This window comes from Acartia tonsa, chromosome 4 (assembly GCF_053477335.1).
Source record: "Acartia tonsa isolate MP-2025a chromosome 4, ASM5347733v1, whole genome shotgun sequence".
Taxonomy (NCBI): Eukaryota; Metazoa; Arthropoda; class Copepoda; order Calanoida; family Acartiidae; genus Acartia; species Acartia tonsa.
This window is the reverse complement of record NC_137263.1, coordinates 42,031,647-42,048,188: the sequence shown is the minus strand read 5'-3', so window position 1 is coordinate 42,048,188 and position 16,542 is coordinate 42,031,647. Positions and strand designations below refer to the sequence as shown.

Below are 16,542 nucleotides of genomic sequence, written 5' to 3'. Positions count from 1 at the left end.
TGGTATGAAGTCGTTTTAGACCTTTCTTTTTGGTAGGTGTATCGATGATTGGTAGGCATGGTCTAATATTTGGTTTAAGGTCAATAGCTGTAGGTTTCATATTTCGTTCTGGAGGGGGCCTGTCTAGGTGTTTTTGTCCAGGGTGTCCAGGGAGATGCATGGCTAGAACATATTGTTCTGTCAAGAGTAGGGCATGGTCTTTAATAGGTAGAACTTTTGTCTCTTGATGTAAATGGTCTATTCCTGACATGCCTAAGCATCCTGTAGCAATCCGTAAGGCTTGGTTTTGTGCTGTTTGCAATTTTTTCCAGTTATTTGGTTTAATTATAGGGCTCCAGATGGGATTGCCATATTCTAATAAGCTTCGGCCCACGGCTTTATATGTAATAACCAAGGTTTCTTTATCTTGTCCCCAGTCAGAGCCTGCCAGGAACTTCATCATATTTATCCTGGGTTTCACACTGTCTGTTATTTTAGTGATGTGATGTGAGAAGGTAAGATGGCTGTCAAAGTGTACACCCAAAAGTTTTGGGTTCTTCTCAAGTGGGACTAGAGTGTTGTTGATTTTTATTTGAGGATGTATATTACCTTGGCGTCTGTCTGATGTAAACAAAGTCACCGTGGATTTTTCTGGTGAAAGTGACAGTTCTCTCTCTTCAAGATATTTGACTATTGTGTCCAGGTACTTATTCAGCTCTGCAGTCATTTTATCTATGTCCGTTCCTGATGTATAAATTGATATGTCATCTGCATATTGAATGATCTTGATGTGATCTGGTGGTCTGGGGATTTTTGACAGATAAAAGCTGAATAATAAAGGGGAAGTAACAGCTCCTTGTGGAACTCCAGTTCTCACATTCCTGGACGAGGACAGCTTATTCCTAAAGTGTACTTTAGACTGACGGCCTGTCAGGTAGCACTTAATCCACCTTTTAACTGAACCAGGTAATGATGTTTCATTCAGTTGTTTCAGGAGTTTTTCTAATGAAACCATATCGAATGCTTTGGAGAGGTCCAACTGCACTAATATAGTTCTGTCAGGTGGTAGATTTTTATTGAAACCAGTTGCTACCTGTTCGTTAAAATCATATAAAGCTGTCACGGTTGAATGGTCAGATCTAAATCCATGTTGAAATTCAGGTACAGTAAGATGTTCAGTTAGGATAGGCAAGATAAGTCTCTCTAATATCTTGATAGCTGGGCAGAGCAAGGACACTGGCCTGTAGGATTTTGAATCACTGTGATCTTTGCCTGGTTTTGGTAGCGGGACTATGATGGAAGATTTCCATATTGCTGGAATGTGGCTAGTTTTTGATGAAAGGTTGAAAAGATCTGTTAGAAAAGTGATTCCTTTAGGTCCGAGATGTTTGAGATGGAGATTAGAAATTTTGTCAGGTCCAAGTGCCTTGGAAGCTTTACTCATTTTAATAGCAGCTTTAGTTTGATCATCAGTATATGTGGGATGGTCTTCTAGCTTGTTTTTATTGATGTTTTTGGTGATGATTCTGTTTGTTCTAGAGCTTTTATGTTCAACAACAGATGTAAATTGTTTGTTGAATTTATCTGCTATTTTGGAGGGATTTGATATATATTTTCCCTTGAACTTAATAGGTTGGCTTCCTGTTGCACAACTTTTCCCATTAAGCCTTTTAATGAGTTTAAATAGTTTGGCAGAGCAGTTTCGGTCTATTTCTTCAACAGATTTTCTCCATTTTTCTCTTCTATGATTTGTTACTAGGTCAGTTATATCTTTATTTAATTGTGGGATATTTTCACAGGTAGGGTCAGTTGATCTTAATTCATCCCTTTACCCAAGATCAAGGTTTAATACGAATTTAAATTTGTCCTTTAATTTAGATTGTAAGTCAAAGATTTGTAAAAATGTTTATTTTTGACACTAATTTTCATATTTATTTTTCAGGACGCTTGTGTAGAGAAGATTGCCCGATTTATCTCCGGGGACGGGAGCATGGCCAACAGTGCCATCATGGAGAGGTTCCTAGCCGGCTCCGCCTCCAGCTCACAATACTCATACGGCCGACAGAACACATACCAAAGAACCATATCGGAGGAGAGCAACACTCCGTCTACTCGCTCCGACGACGCTATAAACCAAGCATCTCTACATTCACAATGACTAGCTGCGCCTGTTTCATCGAGTTGTAACAAGAATACTAACCCCAATAATAATAACAACGTTAATACCTTAAAGCCCGGAGACCTGTCTGGGTCGCATGTGGATGGTGGTTCAAGCACCAGCACTCCGTCACCGGCCTATACTTCACGTCCATCAGCCTTATATTCGTCAACCTCCAACGCCAACATGCCGTCGACACTGTATGGTGGTGGGCCAAACAACAGTAAATCTCTTCTGACACAATCCTCGCCCGGGCTAAAGCGTCCAGGCTTCATTCCTGCTCGTTCAGTGAGCCCACTGGCCACAGCTGCTGTACCGGCAAGCGTGCGCCGGCCATCTGTTCCTTTGTTGTCATCAACAGCCAAAGGCAGACAGAGTCCTTTGCTTGGCGGAGCCATGAGCGGAGGCACCAGCAGTCGACAAAATCAAATGCTATTCGGCCGCCAAAGTCCTCTACTTATGACAAAGTTCCCCCGACAAAAGAAAAAATCTTCATCAAAGTCTTTCAAAGCTCCCATCCCGAGACCTGGACTAGAAATTGATGTGTCGGACACGTCCTCGTCAAGACAAACTGAATCAGACGTCACGTCACTTTTGTCGCCAAGATCGTTGCCCGACATCGGCGATGACAACGACGACACGACAACCATCGGGGATGAAAGTGTGGTCACTCTGAAGTCTCCGTCTCCGACTGACGAGCCCGACGGCAGAGACTATTATGATACTCCTATCCAGAATTTTGAGGAAAAACTGGTGCCGAAAACTTCGCGGCTATCCGCGTCCAATCCAGCACTCAACAACGTGAACATGACGCTTCCGCGCCAATTCCCGCTAACAAGAACAAAAAGTATCACCAGATCCCTGGTTCCTGCGATGCGCCGGATGTTTGAAAAGTCGCGCAGCTGTGATCCTGAACCGAAACCGCGGTCGGCTATCCTGCCGCCAACGTCACCGACTGATCAGCACCTGACAACAGACGGCGGTAGTATGTATAGAACGGTCGGGGGTAATCCTGCGACAGCAATATCCGCCAGTAATATACTGAACGCAGGCACTGAGTCTGCAAGATCAAGCTTTATGCTGTACGAGCCTGTGGCTGCAGGTACGCTGCTTCACCATCACTCTGGCGACCATCTTGAGGACGTATATGGCGAGCAGGCCAACGGCGGAGACGACCAGACAACTCATCAAAACAACAAGGGATTTGTGAAGAAATGTGTCAGCAAAGTCAAGTCTTTCATTGGCTGAAGAATAATATTTACAAGGATGAGATCATTGGAAAGAACAAGGAGTACGTGGTTGTCACAGCTTAATTTGAAGAAATGAGTATTCATGCATTAGTTCACATTTTATCTACACACAATTACACACACACACACACACACAAACAGATTATTTCATGTGTCAATTCATTATTTCGTGATGAAACTTATTCAACATAAAAGTGTCTCTTAATAGGAAACTTTTACATTTTGATTTATTTAGAAAGAAATTTAATTTTTAACAGTTCCTTTTGACTGTTAGAATATGAATTAATAATTAAATGTTAGTCAACATTTCTTTCTGATAAATCAAACTCTATGAGATTCCTTTAAAGTTTAAATTAGCTTGTTCAATACTTTTTATATCTAGGATAGATTTTACATGCACTAGGAAGGGTTGAAGGATTTTTTTTGGAATATTTGTAGTTTGGACTTTAACATAGCTTTTGTTATAAGGTAGATATTTTATTTCGTTTTAAGTTACAAAATTTATACTTATAGGTATGGATTAAGGAGAATAATGTAAATTTAATAGAAAATCTGAAAATTTTTCGTTTATTTAAAGGTCATTTAATTAAAAGAACCCGGTTGGTACTGAAAGATTGTAAGCATTTTATCAAGAAAAATAATAAAAGACAATCCAAACTTAGTAAAAGTGATGATTATGATTTTATTCATGTAATAAAGTAATTTTAAGTAAAAACTAGTAAAATTGCTGATGTGGTTTCTTTAAAAGAAAATAGAATCTGAGAAAGAATAATCGTAACGACAAAATTATTTTCTTCCTTTGGATAAAATCACCGATTCTTAATTTTTTTTTGTAAACTGCAAACTGCAAAAAAAACTAAATCTAAAAAAAAGAAAATATTTTATTCTTCACAAATAAAACTTTCACAAATCTAAAATTCATGTAGAACAACAAAATAATTCACCGATCTCAATATTTTTTTATCTTTGAAAAAACCAAAGAATTCAAACTTTGAATAATCCATTAGATTTCTTGTTATAGTTCCATTGCGCCGTCATGTAGATCAAGTGTCCGGCCGAGATAATAGGTTGATATAGTAGAAGACGTGAAGTTATGTGAATATTTGTGTTATTATTATTAATTATATTTGTTACTAATACTTATTGTTATTATATAAACGAGCTTCTTGGTTTTTACTACTCGATGAAACAGGCATACCATGCATAGTATATAGTTATATTTAGTAGCGCAGCTACTCTAGAGGTAGGGTATGTCCGTCAGTGTCTATGAAATTGTAAGTTACATATTATGAGAGATTTTTGTATCTCTAAGTCTAAAGACGTGAAATGGTAAAGTTAATTCAATATTTTTAAAAATATTTTTTTATTTGTAAACTTATTTTTTTAGTAGATAAAATATTTTTTTCGTTGATTACTGCTGCGCTTCTTATGAACATAATTGTACATGTTTTAATTAGTTTAGTTCTCCTAGTCACAACTTGACGAATTTTAACAGATTTTTAGAATTAAAGGTATATCTATTTACTGAAATAGGAATACCTAATCAGAATACCTAATTCCACTTTCATTTAGTAATATCAATATTTAATATATAAAAACATTTTACTAATTTGTGATAAATAAACAAAAATGTTGAAATTACTAAATGAATATATTTCTGAAAAAATCTTGTTGTTTTAATGTTCATATAAAGTAGTTAGATTACTTTTAATCTTTTAAAAAGATAATTAGATATGTCTTAACGTTTAACATAAAGAAATAGTTGAATTTTATTTAAAAATTAGTTGGTTCAAATATTTTAAAAGCTTATGAAATCTCAGTTTATTGAAAATCTAATGAATTCTATTAAATATAATTTTTGCTAAAGCCATAGTTAAACTATCTCTAACTTAACCCTTTGAGTTTTAAAATAATATTCTGTTAATAATTTTAAAATGGTTAAATTAATAATATCAAATGTTAAATCAAAACGTATAACATTAACTATCAAAATTAATATATGTTTTTATTTAAAGCATAAAGTGTTAGTTTCATGAAGAATATTTTATAAAAAAAAACAATTTTTCCTTGAATCTTTATGAGTTTTGTAATAAACTTTCTTACAAAACTGATTTATAAAGTGTCATCTAGATATATAAAGATTATTACATAAATCCCAAGTAAATGTCCATAATTTAAGTAGGTATGAATAACTTTGAAAATAGGTTAAAATATCCTTTATGAAACTACACTTTTACTAAAAATTTAGAAATATCCCGGTGCAGTAAAGTTTAAAAATATGAAACAAAACAAAAACCTGCAACAAATAAAATTGCTTTGAATCATGATTTTTGAAAAAATATTGCTTTACAAAGTTTCTGTTAATTATAGACATGTATTTTGTAAACTTATTGATTTGTTTTGATAAATAATCTAACATTGTGATGAAATCATCTTTATATATTATATATAAATAATATGTTATATGTAAATGTATTTTCAATCAATACAAATGAAAATAAACTATTCAATCAGAATGTTTTATACTTTTTTAGTGGACATTTGTTCAAAAATTATCAAAAAAGAAAAATAATAAACAAAAAATTACGTTCATTGGTGATTTAAGATATCATTTAAAATAATAGAAAATTTAGATCTAGGACTTTAAAGACTGCTTGCAGTATAAAGTGATGTTTGGCTGGAACATCGCAAAAACCAAAAACTAGGGCTTACAAATTATCTTAAATGGCAGAGATCCAATTATGAACTTGAAGAGCGTGGCTAGAAAAACTTTCGTAAAAAATATTTTCGCGCATTTGTGTGCATTAATGATTGTTGGCATTAAAATTCTTTAATTATTCAGAAAATATAACCACTTCTTAACTATCTGTTATCTAACTGACTATACGACTTTTAGAGTAACATCAATACTAAAACAAACAAGAATGACAATAATCAAAAGGCAATAAAGTAAACACACTTGCCATAGAATACTAAATACACCAAGAAATTATATATAAACCATTCAACTAAATATAGAACATTAGAAACAAAAATATTTAAAAAGTTACTCAATAAAGACGGTTTCACTCAAAGTGACCAGTCGAGCATAGAAACCTCCAACCCTCTCTTTTATGTTGAAATAAATTGAAAATGGAGGGAGGACGCTTAGTTTTAGGTTAGGTTATATTGAGTACAGAGTAGCCCTGCAGTCATCTAGGCATAAAGAAAAATATTACCAAACTCATTTACTTTCAATTTTTTAAAGTTTAAAGTGTGTTTCTGTTCTCACTGGGCACTATGAGGGAATGCACCCAAAAAGGAAGCTTGTTACATTTAAGGTGTGTCCGTCCGTAAGTTTGTAGTAAATAATTAAATTCCGACATACGTATTTTCTAAACTTGCAGTTGCATGCTTATTCTTTTGACAATAAGGTATAATATTGAATTAAATCTTAAAGCACCTCTAGCATCAAAAACAGGAAGTCTTTTCCAGTATGACTTCGAAACTGTAGGCCCAGACAAACCTGACTGGTTTTGATATTATGATTTTTATTTTAATTTTGCGTTATCCTTTTTTTCAATTTTGAAAATTTAAGTACCCCCCAGACAGAAAACAACTATTTTAGGTTAGGTTAGGTTATAGGCTAGGGAGCCGAGCGCTGCGGCCAGAGTCCATAGTTCTGTCGGGGGGAGGGTGGGTACTAAAATTTTCAAAATTAAAAAAAAAATTTCTAAGAGGATATTTAATGATTTTTTTAGCGCTGCGGCTAGTCCGGCTAGGGAGTGAGCGCTGCGGCCATAGTTCATAGTTGAAAACAAAATTTCTAAGAGGATATTACCTTTAATGTTTGTGGAAGATTGTCTGTAATAAGATGCTATACAATTCAGTATAGCGGAGAACCGGTTCAAATCCTGCGGATATCAATCGGTTTCGAAGCCATACAAAAATCAATCAAATCTAATCAATTTCTTAATTTCTGTTAATGATCCATTGCAATATAGTTTAACTTTTTAAGCTTCGCCTTTACAGATATTTTCTAATTTGGTTTAAGACAAACACAAATGAGAAATTAATTAAACAAATTATGATTTTTACAATTTTTAATATTTTTAACACCAGGAGTAATAATAAGTTGTACTATAATAATCAAGTGCACTAACTTTTCTAAATAATCTAATATATGTATACTTTTCTAAATTTTATACCATATTATATAAGTTTTTGTTATAAAAAGCCGCTTTGATGGGCGTATTTGATTGATTACATTTTTTCAATTGCGAACAATAATTGCTTTCATCTTTCTTTAATGTTCTTTAATATTTAAAAAGTCTATAATAAGTCAGCAATGGCCACTTTTTGTAAGTCATCGTCGAAATAACATACACACACCAATAAACAAGGGCGTTGTTAACAATCAGCATCAAGTACAGCGCGCATATCTACGTTTTAGCCGAGTAAATGAGTTGGTCCGCAATCCTGTACAGGTCATCCACCGTCCTGGCCTCGTCCAGCGCAGAGTACACATGGTTCCGGTGCTGCTGGCCCAGATCAGCTGATTTGTCCTTGTTCTTGGCGGTCAACAGCTGATTCGGCGAGTCCCAGATGTCACTCCCCCCGCACAGCGCTGTGTCAGAGGTGGAAGAGGTTAAATCTAAATGTAAAAAAATTAAGAAATTTAAGTCATAAAAAAATTGGGAGAAAAATCATTAAATCACCAAACCTCGTTATTATTTGATGATTTTCAGCACAGCTATTCTCAATTTAAGTATTTTTTTGTACGTAAATTCTACCGGCTCAGAATTTCATCCGAATAATACAAATTAAAGTATTGGATCCAATTAACTATGCAGACAAAACATAACAGAAGTTTTTCTCTCTATTACATAGTTTTACATGTCTTTTCGGCGTTTTCCCTAAAATGCCTAGTTGAGCATAGAAAAACCCAATATATTTTGTGTGTTTTTGTTATATATTTGCTCAATTTCTCCATTTGTCCGTTCGAATATCTGAAAAAAAATTTGTTATTTGCTACTTTTGGATGTTGTTATTATTAATATATTATATTTTCTACTTATTTGAGATTTTTAATTTTTTTCTGTTCAATGAGTATATTAGTTTTAAATGATAAATGATTTCTTACTTTTGCCATTGGCAGTATTATTTTGATCTGTGTTGTCTGCAGAGCCATCTTTAGGATCAATATTCAGTCTCTGGATCATACATTGCCATCTTAATTTGGTTGTTGCCAGCGCCTGTGGCTGCTCTTTAGGCTTACTTTTCCGTCTGAATTAAATGCATATGATACATATAAATAAATATATTTTAAAAGGTGTAAAAAAAATAAAGAAAACTTGAAAAGCTCTTTAGAGTGCTTTTTTAAAAAAATGACGTCATACAATTCAAATGACCAATGATAGGTCAATACACAGAATAAATTATCCAATGGCAGGCCAGTATACATTTTAAATGACCAATGGTTTGCTAGTATAACTTCATTATTACAGACCTATAAAAAAACTTTAAATTTAAAATCTATAATTCAATATTATTTTTTGTTTTAAATGACATGCAAGTTTTTCATTTATGTGCAAACTTCATATCAACTCTGGGATCAAATTTAGATATGCATCACCGCAAATAGACCTAACATACCCACATAGGTTAACCTAGCTACAATACATGTATGCATATATAATATTGGTCAATCTAATCTAAGTTTTATATAATCCATCCTAATGACTCCCTCCGCAGAGGTTCTGCAATAGGCATTGGATAAACTACTCTCCCACTAAGTTAAATTTTTTTCTAATTTTGATAAATGTAAAGACAGCTCAGAATTCTTCCCATTCGCCAGTCGGTTTGGCTATATACAACGTTGCAGCTGCTAAACATTAAGATTCCACAATCTGCGGCCGCAAAAAAGCTAAATATTACCTATGCTTATGATTAATTTTCTTGACTTGTTCATGTAGTTGGAAAAATTTGTGCTCCCTTCACAAACATTCACAATTAACACAATCCAAGTAAATCTTGTAAATGGTCTGTTGATTGGTTTGTCACGCTGTCATATTTCCCAGCCCTGAATGCTTTACTTTTAGAGGGACGGCGGGTGAGACAGACGTTGGTTGATCTTGCTATATCGCTGTTGATTACAAGCGAAGCTACTATATAATTCGAAATGCCCGTCATTTTGACTGATGGAAATAATTTCTCATTTACTATTTAAGATATAAGGCTGTTTTTTAAAAGATTCCACATGCCAATGTCCACATGACTTGGTATATAATTTACTTGGTCCGTTAATCTGTCAGTTATACTAGAGGGAACAGAGGTTATTCTTGTTTTAAAATAGTTTACCAACCGACCTAAGCTTCTCTTACATTATGTATGTCTGACAAAGACCAAATTGTGTCAAAAATGATCCATGTGACGTCATAAAAATAAGGGATCCATCTCTTATTTAGAGGTTTTCTTTCCCACTTCTCCTGCCATCTCCCTTATTTTTATGACGTCACATGGATCATTTTAGACACAATTTGGTCTTTGTCGTATGTCTTTAAGTATGAAACTGTTAGTTACTCAAATATTTAAAAATTGATTAGGAATTGGATGGAATTTAAAGATTATCTTTATATGCAATATATGTTATTATTAAAATACAATTGTTATAAAGCATGTGTAGAATTGTTGATTCTAGAGTAGCTTTGCTTTTATAAAATTGCAAGAAAGTATCTAATTCTAAGTAATAATAAAAGTGATTAAAAAAGGAAAATGAATTAATTTACCAGACAGTCTCAAAACTATAGTTAACATTTTAATTGCATTTTTATTCTTTTTAGTGGAGAAGGTACTCTATGATTCCAACTGTCCGTCCGTCTGTCAGTTTAGTCTCAAATGTTTTGATTTTTAACAAAAAATACTTTCTTTGTCCGTATTAAATTATAATAGTTGCTTTTAAAGATAAATGTATGGAATTTCTTGTAAAGATTTCCTTAAACAAAGAGCATCTAACTCTAATATCTAACTGTATCAAATACTCATTTTGAGTTATCTAATCTATCCTATTATATAAAGTAGTAAGCGTTTTTGTCTGTCCCAAAGGATCTCGCTAACCGCTGATCCGATATTGTTCTCCTTTACCGTGAAGCTTCTAATAGGTCCTGGGAAGGTTTTAAACTAATTTTGGGGAGGGTGTCTTCACCCCCCCCCCAATTTTTTTTAAAAATCTTCTGAAACTCAAATTTAAAATGGGATGAGGTCGACTTTTCCCCCTCCTACCTTAAGTTCCCCCAGAGGCTTCTAGGGGCGTAGCCGCTAGTATAACCATATACACTTTAAAATTTTCTTCAAATTTGCTGGATAAATCTGGTTTTCGTGGCTTTTCCGCGAAAACACTCAAATTGAATTAATTACCCATTGTCCCCTCCCTTCCTCCCTGGTTATCATCATTTTTCATTTTCATCTCGCTATGGCATGTTTTGACACATAAACGGGTTGTTTTAGTCGTAAACAAATTTAAACAATTATTAAGGTGTATAATTTTTATCGAAAATGTAGTGGCCTGAAAAAGAGCAACTCTCAACCATACAAGGTTGACACTTAAAGAAAGATTGTTCAATCAAAGCTTTTCTGCTTTACAAAAACACAAAGTGACTTATAACGCTTTCAAACAGTCGTAAAATGTGAGAATTTTCTACAATTGTGTTAAAGATAAAGATAATCTAGATACACACATTTTAAATCAGCCAATAGGAAAACATTGGAGGAACAAATGATTAGAAAGTGTACAGATTTAAGTGAAAAGGGGTAGTTATTTTTTTAATTTATCGCATAATGAGTCAGGTTTGATTAGTTATATTATGATAGAGCTAGCTTTTGGGAAAAATATATCGTCGAAAATTTTGCCTCTGTTATTATTAGAAAGAAGAAAAAATTTGACGAATTTTGGGGTTCGATGGACAAACTAGATATATAATATTATGTCTTGTGTTAATTTTTTCCTGAGTATTTCACTATCCGACTCAAGTTTTCCACTGAGCATGAGTTCTCTTTCTCTCTCCTTTTCTTTCTCCGCTCTCTGACGAATTCGTTCTAGTTGCTCTTGTTCATACCGAGTCATTCCAACACCTTCAAAATAAAGATTTTGCTTGTATTATGTCAATCTTTGATAAGGAGAGACTATAACTAAAAATTATTATTAAAACAAAAAATTATCGGTAAAAATTTGGCAACAACTGCTCAAATGATAGCACATACAGTGCGATAGACAAAAATTTAAATTTACGACCTTTAAGACGGCTTAACTTTAAAAAATCTTTATATCTCTTAAAATTTAAATAATGGTTAAATTATGCCTATAAAAAGTTGTCTGTAATTCTGCAATAAAGAATACATCGCCATTCGCTATTTTGCTAAGCCGTTTTCAGACGCTGTTTTTAAAACCAAGCTCATAGCGCGGCTGTTTGTTTATTTATTATGTTCAATCCAATTTTTTTGTTTATTTTAATCTTAAGTCAACTTGCTGTATATTGTGGCAAAATATTATTTTTTTCCATAAAAATTAAAACAATGTAACCTGCTATACTTTTGGCTCTTGAATGCTCCTCTTCTGGTCGTTTCAATGTATTATCTAAATTTAAAAAAAAAACTTAGTTATAAGTTTTCTGAAGATTGAAAAAGCAAGAAACTCTAAGTCACTTTGTCCGTGTGTCGATCCAAATTTTTCTTTCTTCTTTGCTTTTAGATATTGTCAGCCTTATTGAAGTAAATAATTCTAAGGATGTTATTTTATATTTATGCTAAAATAGAATAAACTAACTTTATAGTCCGTATTTTGATAATAGTTTTATTGTCGCATCGTATTATAGACAGCTTTCTGCGGATATTAATATAAAGGAACTGCAACTCAAATAAAACTTAAAATATTATTTTACATAAATTACACAGATAAATTAAGTAAATAAAATAAATATTTTAAATTTGAAATTAGAATAAAGCATATATATTTTATATCTAATAAAAGAAAAATCAAAGCTTCGTTATTTAGGAATATTATTTCAGATTTTGACCGGAAAATTTCAGGTCGCACGCAGGTATAGGTAGGGGATGGTTGCGCGCGGGATGGATTACGTGATGACCGGAACACATTGGGGAAGGGGGGAAGGGGATTTAAATATGATGCATATATAAAGAGGATATCGAATGAAAATATTGTCATATTAAAAGAATCATCACATATACAAACAACAAAATGGCTAAGAAATTTAAATCAAAGTTCCAAAATAGCCGAGTGGACATGAAGAAGAATATCAAGAACATTGCAACGAAGGACCTGGTGTGCAACCCTGCCAACTACGCCCTGGACGCATACCAGAACAACACAGATGAAATGACATCAGCTGTTTTTTATCTTAAAGATTTGGAGGATTTATCCTTTGGAGATTGGAGGATCAGCCACCCGTGTACAGTTGAAGATTTAGCTGCGGATTTGCATATGGAAGATTGCCCCGCTAGTCCTTTATAATTTACAAATGTATTATATCATTATTGCTGCGTTATTTATCATGCCATTCAATATTAGTATTTACTATAATATTATATTATTTATCTATTATATCCACCTTATTTGCCTTTATAATAAATTATAAAATGTAATTTTTAAAGATTTCTTCATTGGTTGCTTAATTACGGATTTTTTCGATTGTTTGTTTAAGTTGAAAATACATATATCTATACTTAATTATTATAGAATTAAAATGCACTTTAAAATGTTGATTTTAATTTAATCAGCGATTGGCAACGAGTTTAAAAAAATATAATTAAAATCGTTTTAAATCTAAGTTTTTACATGAGATGAAAATAGATAGAAAATGGAAAACAGTAAAAGTGTCGAACTATGACGTCAGAAAAAATTAACAATTAACCAATAAGAAGCCAGTATTCACTGTGGTAAAATATATAGCGGCCTCTCATTGGTTAATTGTTAATTTTTTCTGACGTCATAGTTCGACACTTTTACTGTTTTCTTTCAAATGTCATTATAATCATGTTTAAATTAAGTCCTTTTGCGGTATTTACGTCTAAAGAACACTGAAAAAGTATTTGGCCATTGATTTTTGGTAGTAAAGAGTTTCGCAAAAAAATCATATTTTTTTTCATAAATATTCCGTACTTTTCTACCCCTGGTATGAATTTACGCGCCAATTTTCTTGACTTGACCGGAAGACTGTGACCGCGCGCACACTAGTAGCTCAACTTTTTCATGAAACATTAACAATGCAATGCAATAATTTTTCATGGTTGATGAGTCCTTGTAGTATTTTAAATTTAATAATTAATCTTAAAACATTTGATTCATAGTTACAAATATAATCGTAATTATAACTAGTTTTCCGCGGATAATAAAATGAGGAATTATTTCCAGAAAGATTATGGAGAGAGCCAAGAACACGGGAATTAATATTATTTTTTATAATTTATTACAGAAATTCTCTATGATAAAAACAATAATTGATTTTTCACTATGGTTCAGAACGGTTTTGTTATACAGTAGAAACGAATCGGATTTGAAGCCGCACTGTATTTTTCCAGTAAGGCTTCTAACCTGATTAATATCCGGTGGATTAGAACCGGTTCTCAGCAACACTGAAAAATCATGTAGCATCAAATTACGGAAAGTTATTACAAGTTTTGATAGCCCAAACCTTCTGGCCCTAGAGGCTAAGAAAACTAGTTTTAATCTTATAATTGAACATTTTCATATCCGCGGAAAGCTGTTTATAATACTACGCGATAAATATCTATACCTGTACTTAATTTTGCTCTCCAGCGCAGGTCTAGTTGTCCAACTGAAACAAATAATTACATTTATAAACAATCACTGTATTTTAATATTTCTGTTTCGAGTAAAACTTTATAAAGAAATCTAAGATTTAGGTTTACCGCAGGGCTCGGTAGCCGCACGTGTCAGTGAAATAGTCATATTACATCTTCCGCTGGGTTCGAAAACAGATCATTTATCTTTTCTGATTTTTTTTGCACAAAAGCAGATTTAATCTTAGGCGGATGCGCGCCATGGTTCTATTTTTGGGCCATTATTTACTTTTGATGCATTGCAGCCTAGCAAAATTTCAAGATACTTTTAAGTTTCAAAACAAACGGGCAGGAAAGAATGATATGATAAAAGCACGAAGCCTTTATACAAAAATATAATTATGTTTTTTGTAGCAAGGATTCTGATTGGAAATAAGTAACTTTGCCAAAAAATCTATCTAAAATAGCAGCCGAGAAAATCACATTATCCCTAGAGTTACGGACTGACAGACGGAGACATATCAAATTATAGTGTAGCTTCATTACAAAAAATACTAACCAACTTCAGATTCTCGTCTGGATTTTCTTCTCAGTTTGTTTATGGCTAAATAAAAATATTAGTTTTTGGTTGTACTATTAAACACAAATGACAACAACCATAAGAAGCTAAGCACAAAACATTAAAAGATATCAAGAAAGTTAACAGTATAACAAAGAAACATATCGGGTGTATGCTAATAAATCAGATGAATCATCTGAAAAAAATTCAAAAATTAATATACTAACGCTCAAATACGACGGAAAATTTAATTTTGAAACTATTATAAGAAAAATTTTGAGAACCGAACCAAAAATACTTTAAAATACGTAAAAATCGAAAATCAAGCTATGTGTCCTTTTATCTATAGAAATTAAAATCCCGTAGAACAATTGGAAATTTATTTTTGATACTATTATCCACATAAATTTTGCAAATCTGAGCTACTCTACAAGTTATACAACTAACCTGACACACTGGACATGTTGCTCAACTTTGGCTTGGCATCAGAAACAATTTTCACACTGCTTTTAGAGGATGAACTTCCCGAGGCTTCGCCGGCTACAGCCACGCCTTTCAACACTCCGTTTAGAGACGTCTTTGGCTTGGCGGCTGGTGCACCGTTAGCAGCTGCCATGGCGGCGGAAGCGGCTGCAGAGTTGGAAATGCTTGACACAGATGATATATCTTTGTTCGCCTGATTGGTTTCAAGTTTTTTTTACATTTTTTTCTGATTTTTTTTTTAGTTGTTTAAGTTGAAGTGATAGGGGTTGCTCATGCCAAGACTCAGCCGCTGAGCCTGTACACAACCGGCAATGTTATCCCTTTTTCCTGATTACGCATCTATACAAACTTATTCATAATAAGAATAGATATTTATCGTACCGTATTATAGATATATTAAAATGAAAAATTATAAGAAAACAGGTATTAATTTTATTATTCGTGAAAAATATTCGTAATACGATGATTTTTCCGCATGACTAAGAACCGGCTCTAATTCAGTGGATATTAATCGGTTTCGAAGTCATACTGGAAATATAATTACAATATTCTTAAAGAATTTTCATGTTTTCATATACTTTTTTATCTAAATAAAACGATATAGTGTGCTATCTTAGCTGGAGTTAGGTTAAGTTACAAATCAAAGGATACCACATTAGTCCTGTTAGAAGTCTGGAAGTCGATCTACTACTTGATTATTTTAGCCACTCTTTATGTTTTAATTCATGGTTGACATGCAGACCTTTTCCCCGAATTTATAAAACCCTTGAAATTACATATCGATAGAATATGTTTATCTAATATTCTGACAATTATTTAAAATTATAATCAAATACGGAAATTTTGTCATATTTTAAATCCCAAACGTTTACCCCTTCCCCCCAATTACGCTGTACACAGCCAGCATTGATGATTTTATAATCCTTTTCCAAACAACGATTCTCAAACATACCATCCACACTCCCTCCCTAAATTTACGTGGAACATCTTAAGTTGACCGGAAAACCATGACCGTAAAGCTTAACCTACAATGGAATGGTGGGGGAAGAGGAAGTATAAATAATGCGGTCAACCCGTTTAAACTATTATTTACTTCAAATCTATCGCCAGCGCTACATCACTTATCAATCATTAATCATATTAATTTCTCCACGATGCCTCCATTTATCCGCAACACTTTAAATGCACAACAACACCGAGACTGGAATGAGGAACGAATGAGGAGATGGATTTCGGAGTACAATATGTTGTACAATAAGGTTGTTCAATTTGGGCAAACCTTGTCTCAACTTATCATTGAAGCGGAACGTCAACGTATC

At 33.2% G+C, this 16,542-nt stretch overlaps 2 protein-coding genes across 3 annotated transcripts in view; one reads left to right on the top strand and one right to left on the bottom strand.

Moving 5' to 3' along the window:
- Sarm (sterile alpha and armadillo motif) overlaps window positions 1–5,897 on the top strand; it is an 83,146-nt gene extending 77,249 nt beyond the window's left edge. For both annotated transcript variants that reach the window (XM_080158290.1, XM_080158291.1), the window contains one exon: window positions 1,922–5,897. In XM_080158290.1, coding sequence (XP_080014416.1) covers window positions 1,922–2,137 — 216 coding nt within the window. In that variant the 3' untranslated portion in view covers window positions 2,138–5,897. The remainder of the gene's footprint in view (window positions 1–1,921) is intronic.
- Window positions 5,898–5,991: 94 nt separating this feature from the next.
- On the bottom strand, window positions 5,992–15,442 carry LOC145317281 (uncharacterized). Its single transcript, XM_080158292.1, has 8 exons — window positions 15,188–15,442; window positions 14,741–14,785; window positions 14,175–14,216; window positions 11,945–11,998; window positions 11,372–11,496; window positions 9,304–9,362; window positions 8,510–8,652; window positions 5,992–8,020 (listed from the first exon to the last, which is right to left on the bottom strand). The coding sequence occupies exons 1-8, from the start codon at window positions 15,354–15,356 to the stop codon at window positions 7,809–7,811; spliced, it is 849 nt and encodes a 282-aa protein (XP_080014418.1). The 5' UTR covers window positions 15,357–15,442; the 3' UTR covers window positions 5,992–7,808.
- Between the last annotated feature and the right edge of the window lie 1,100 nt (window positions 15,443–16,542).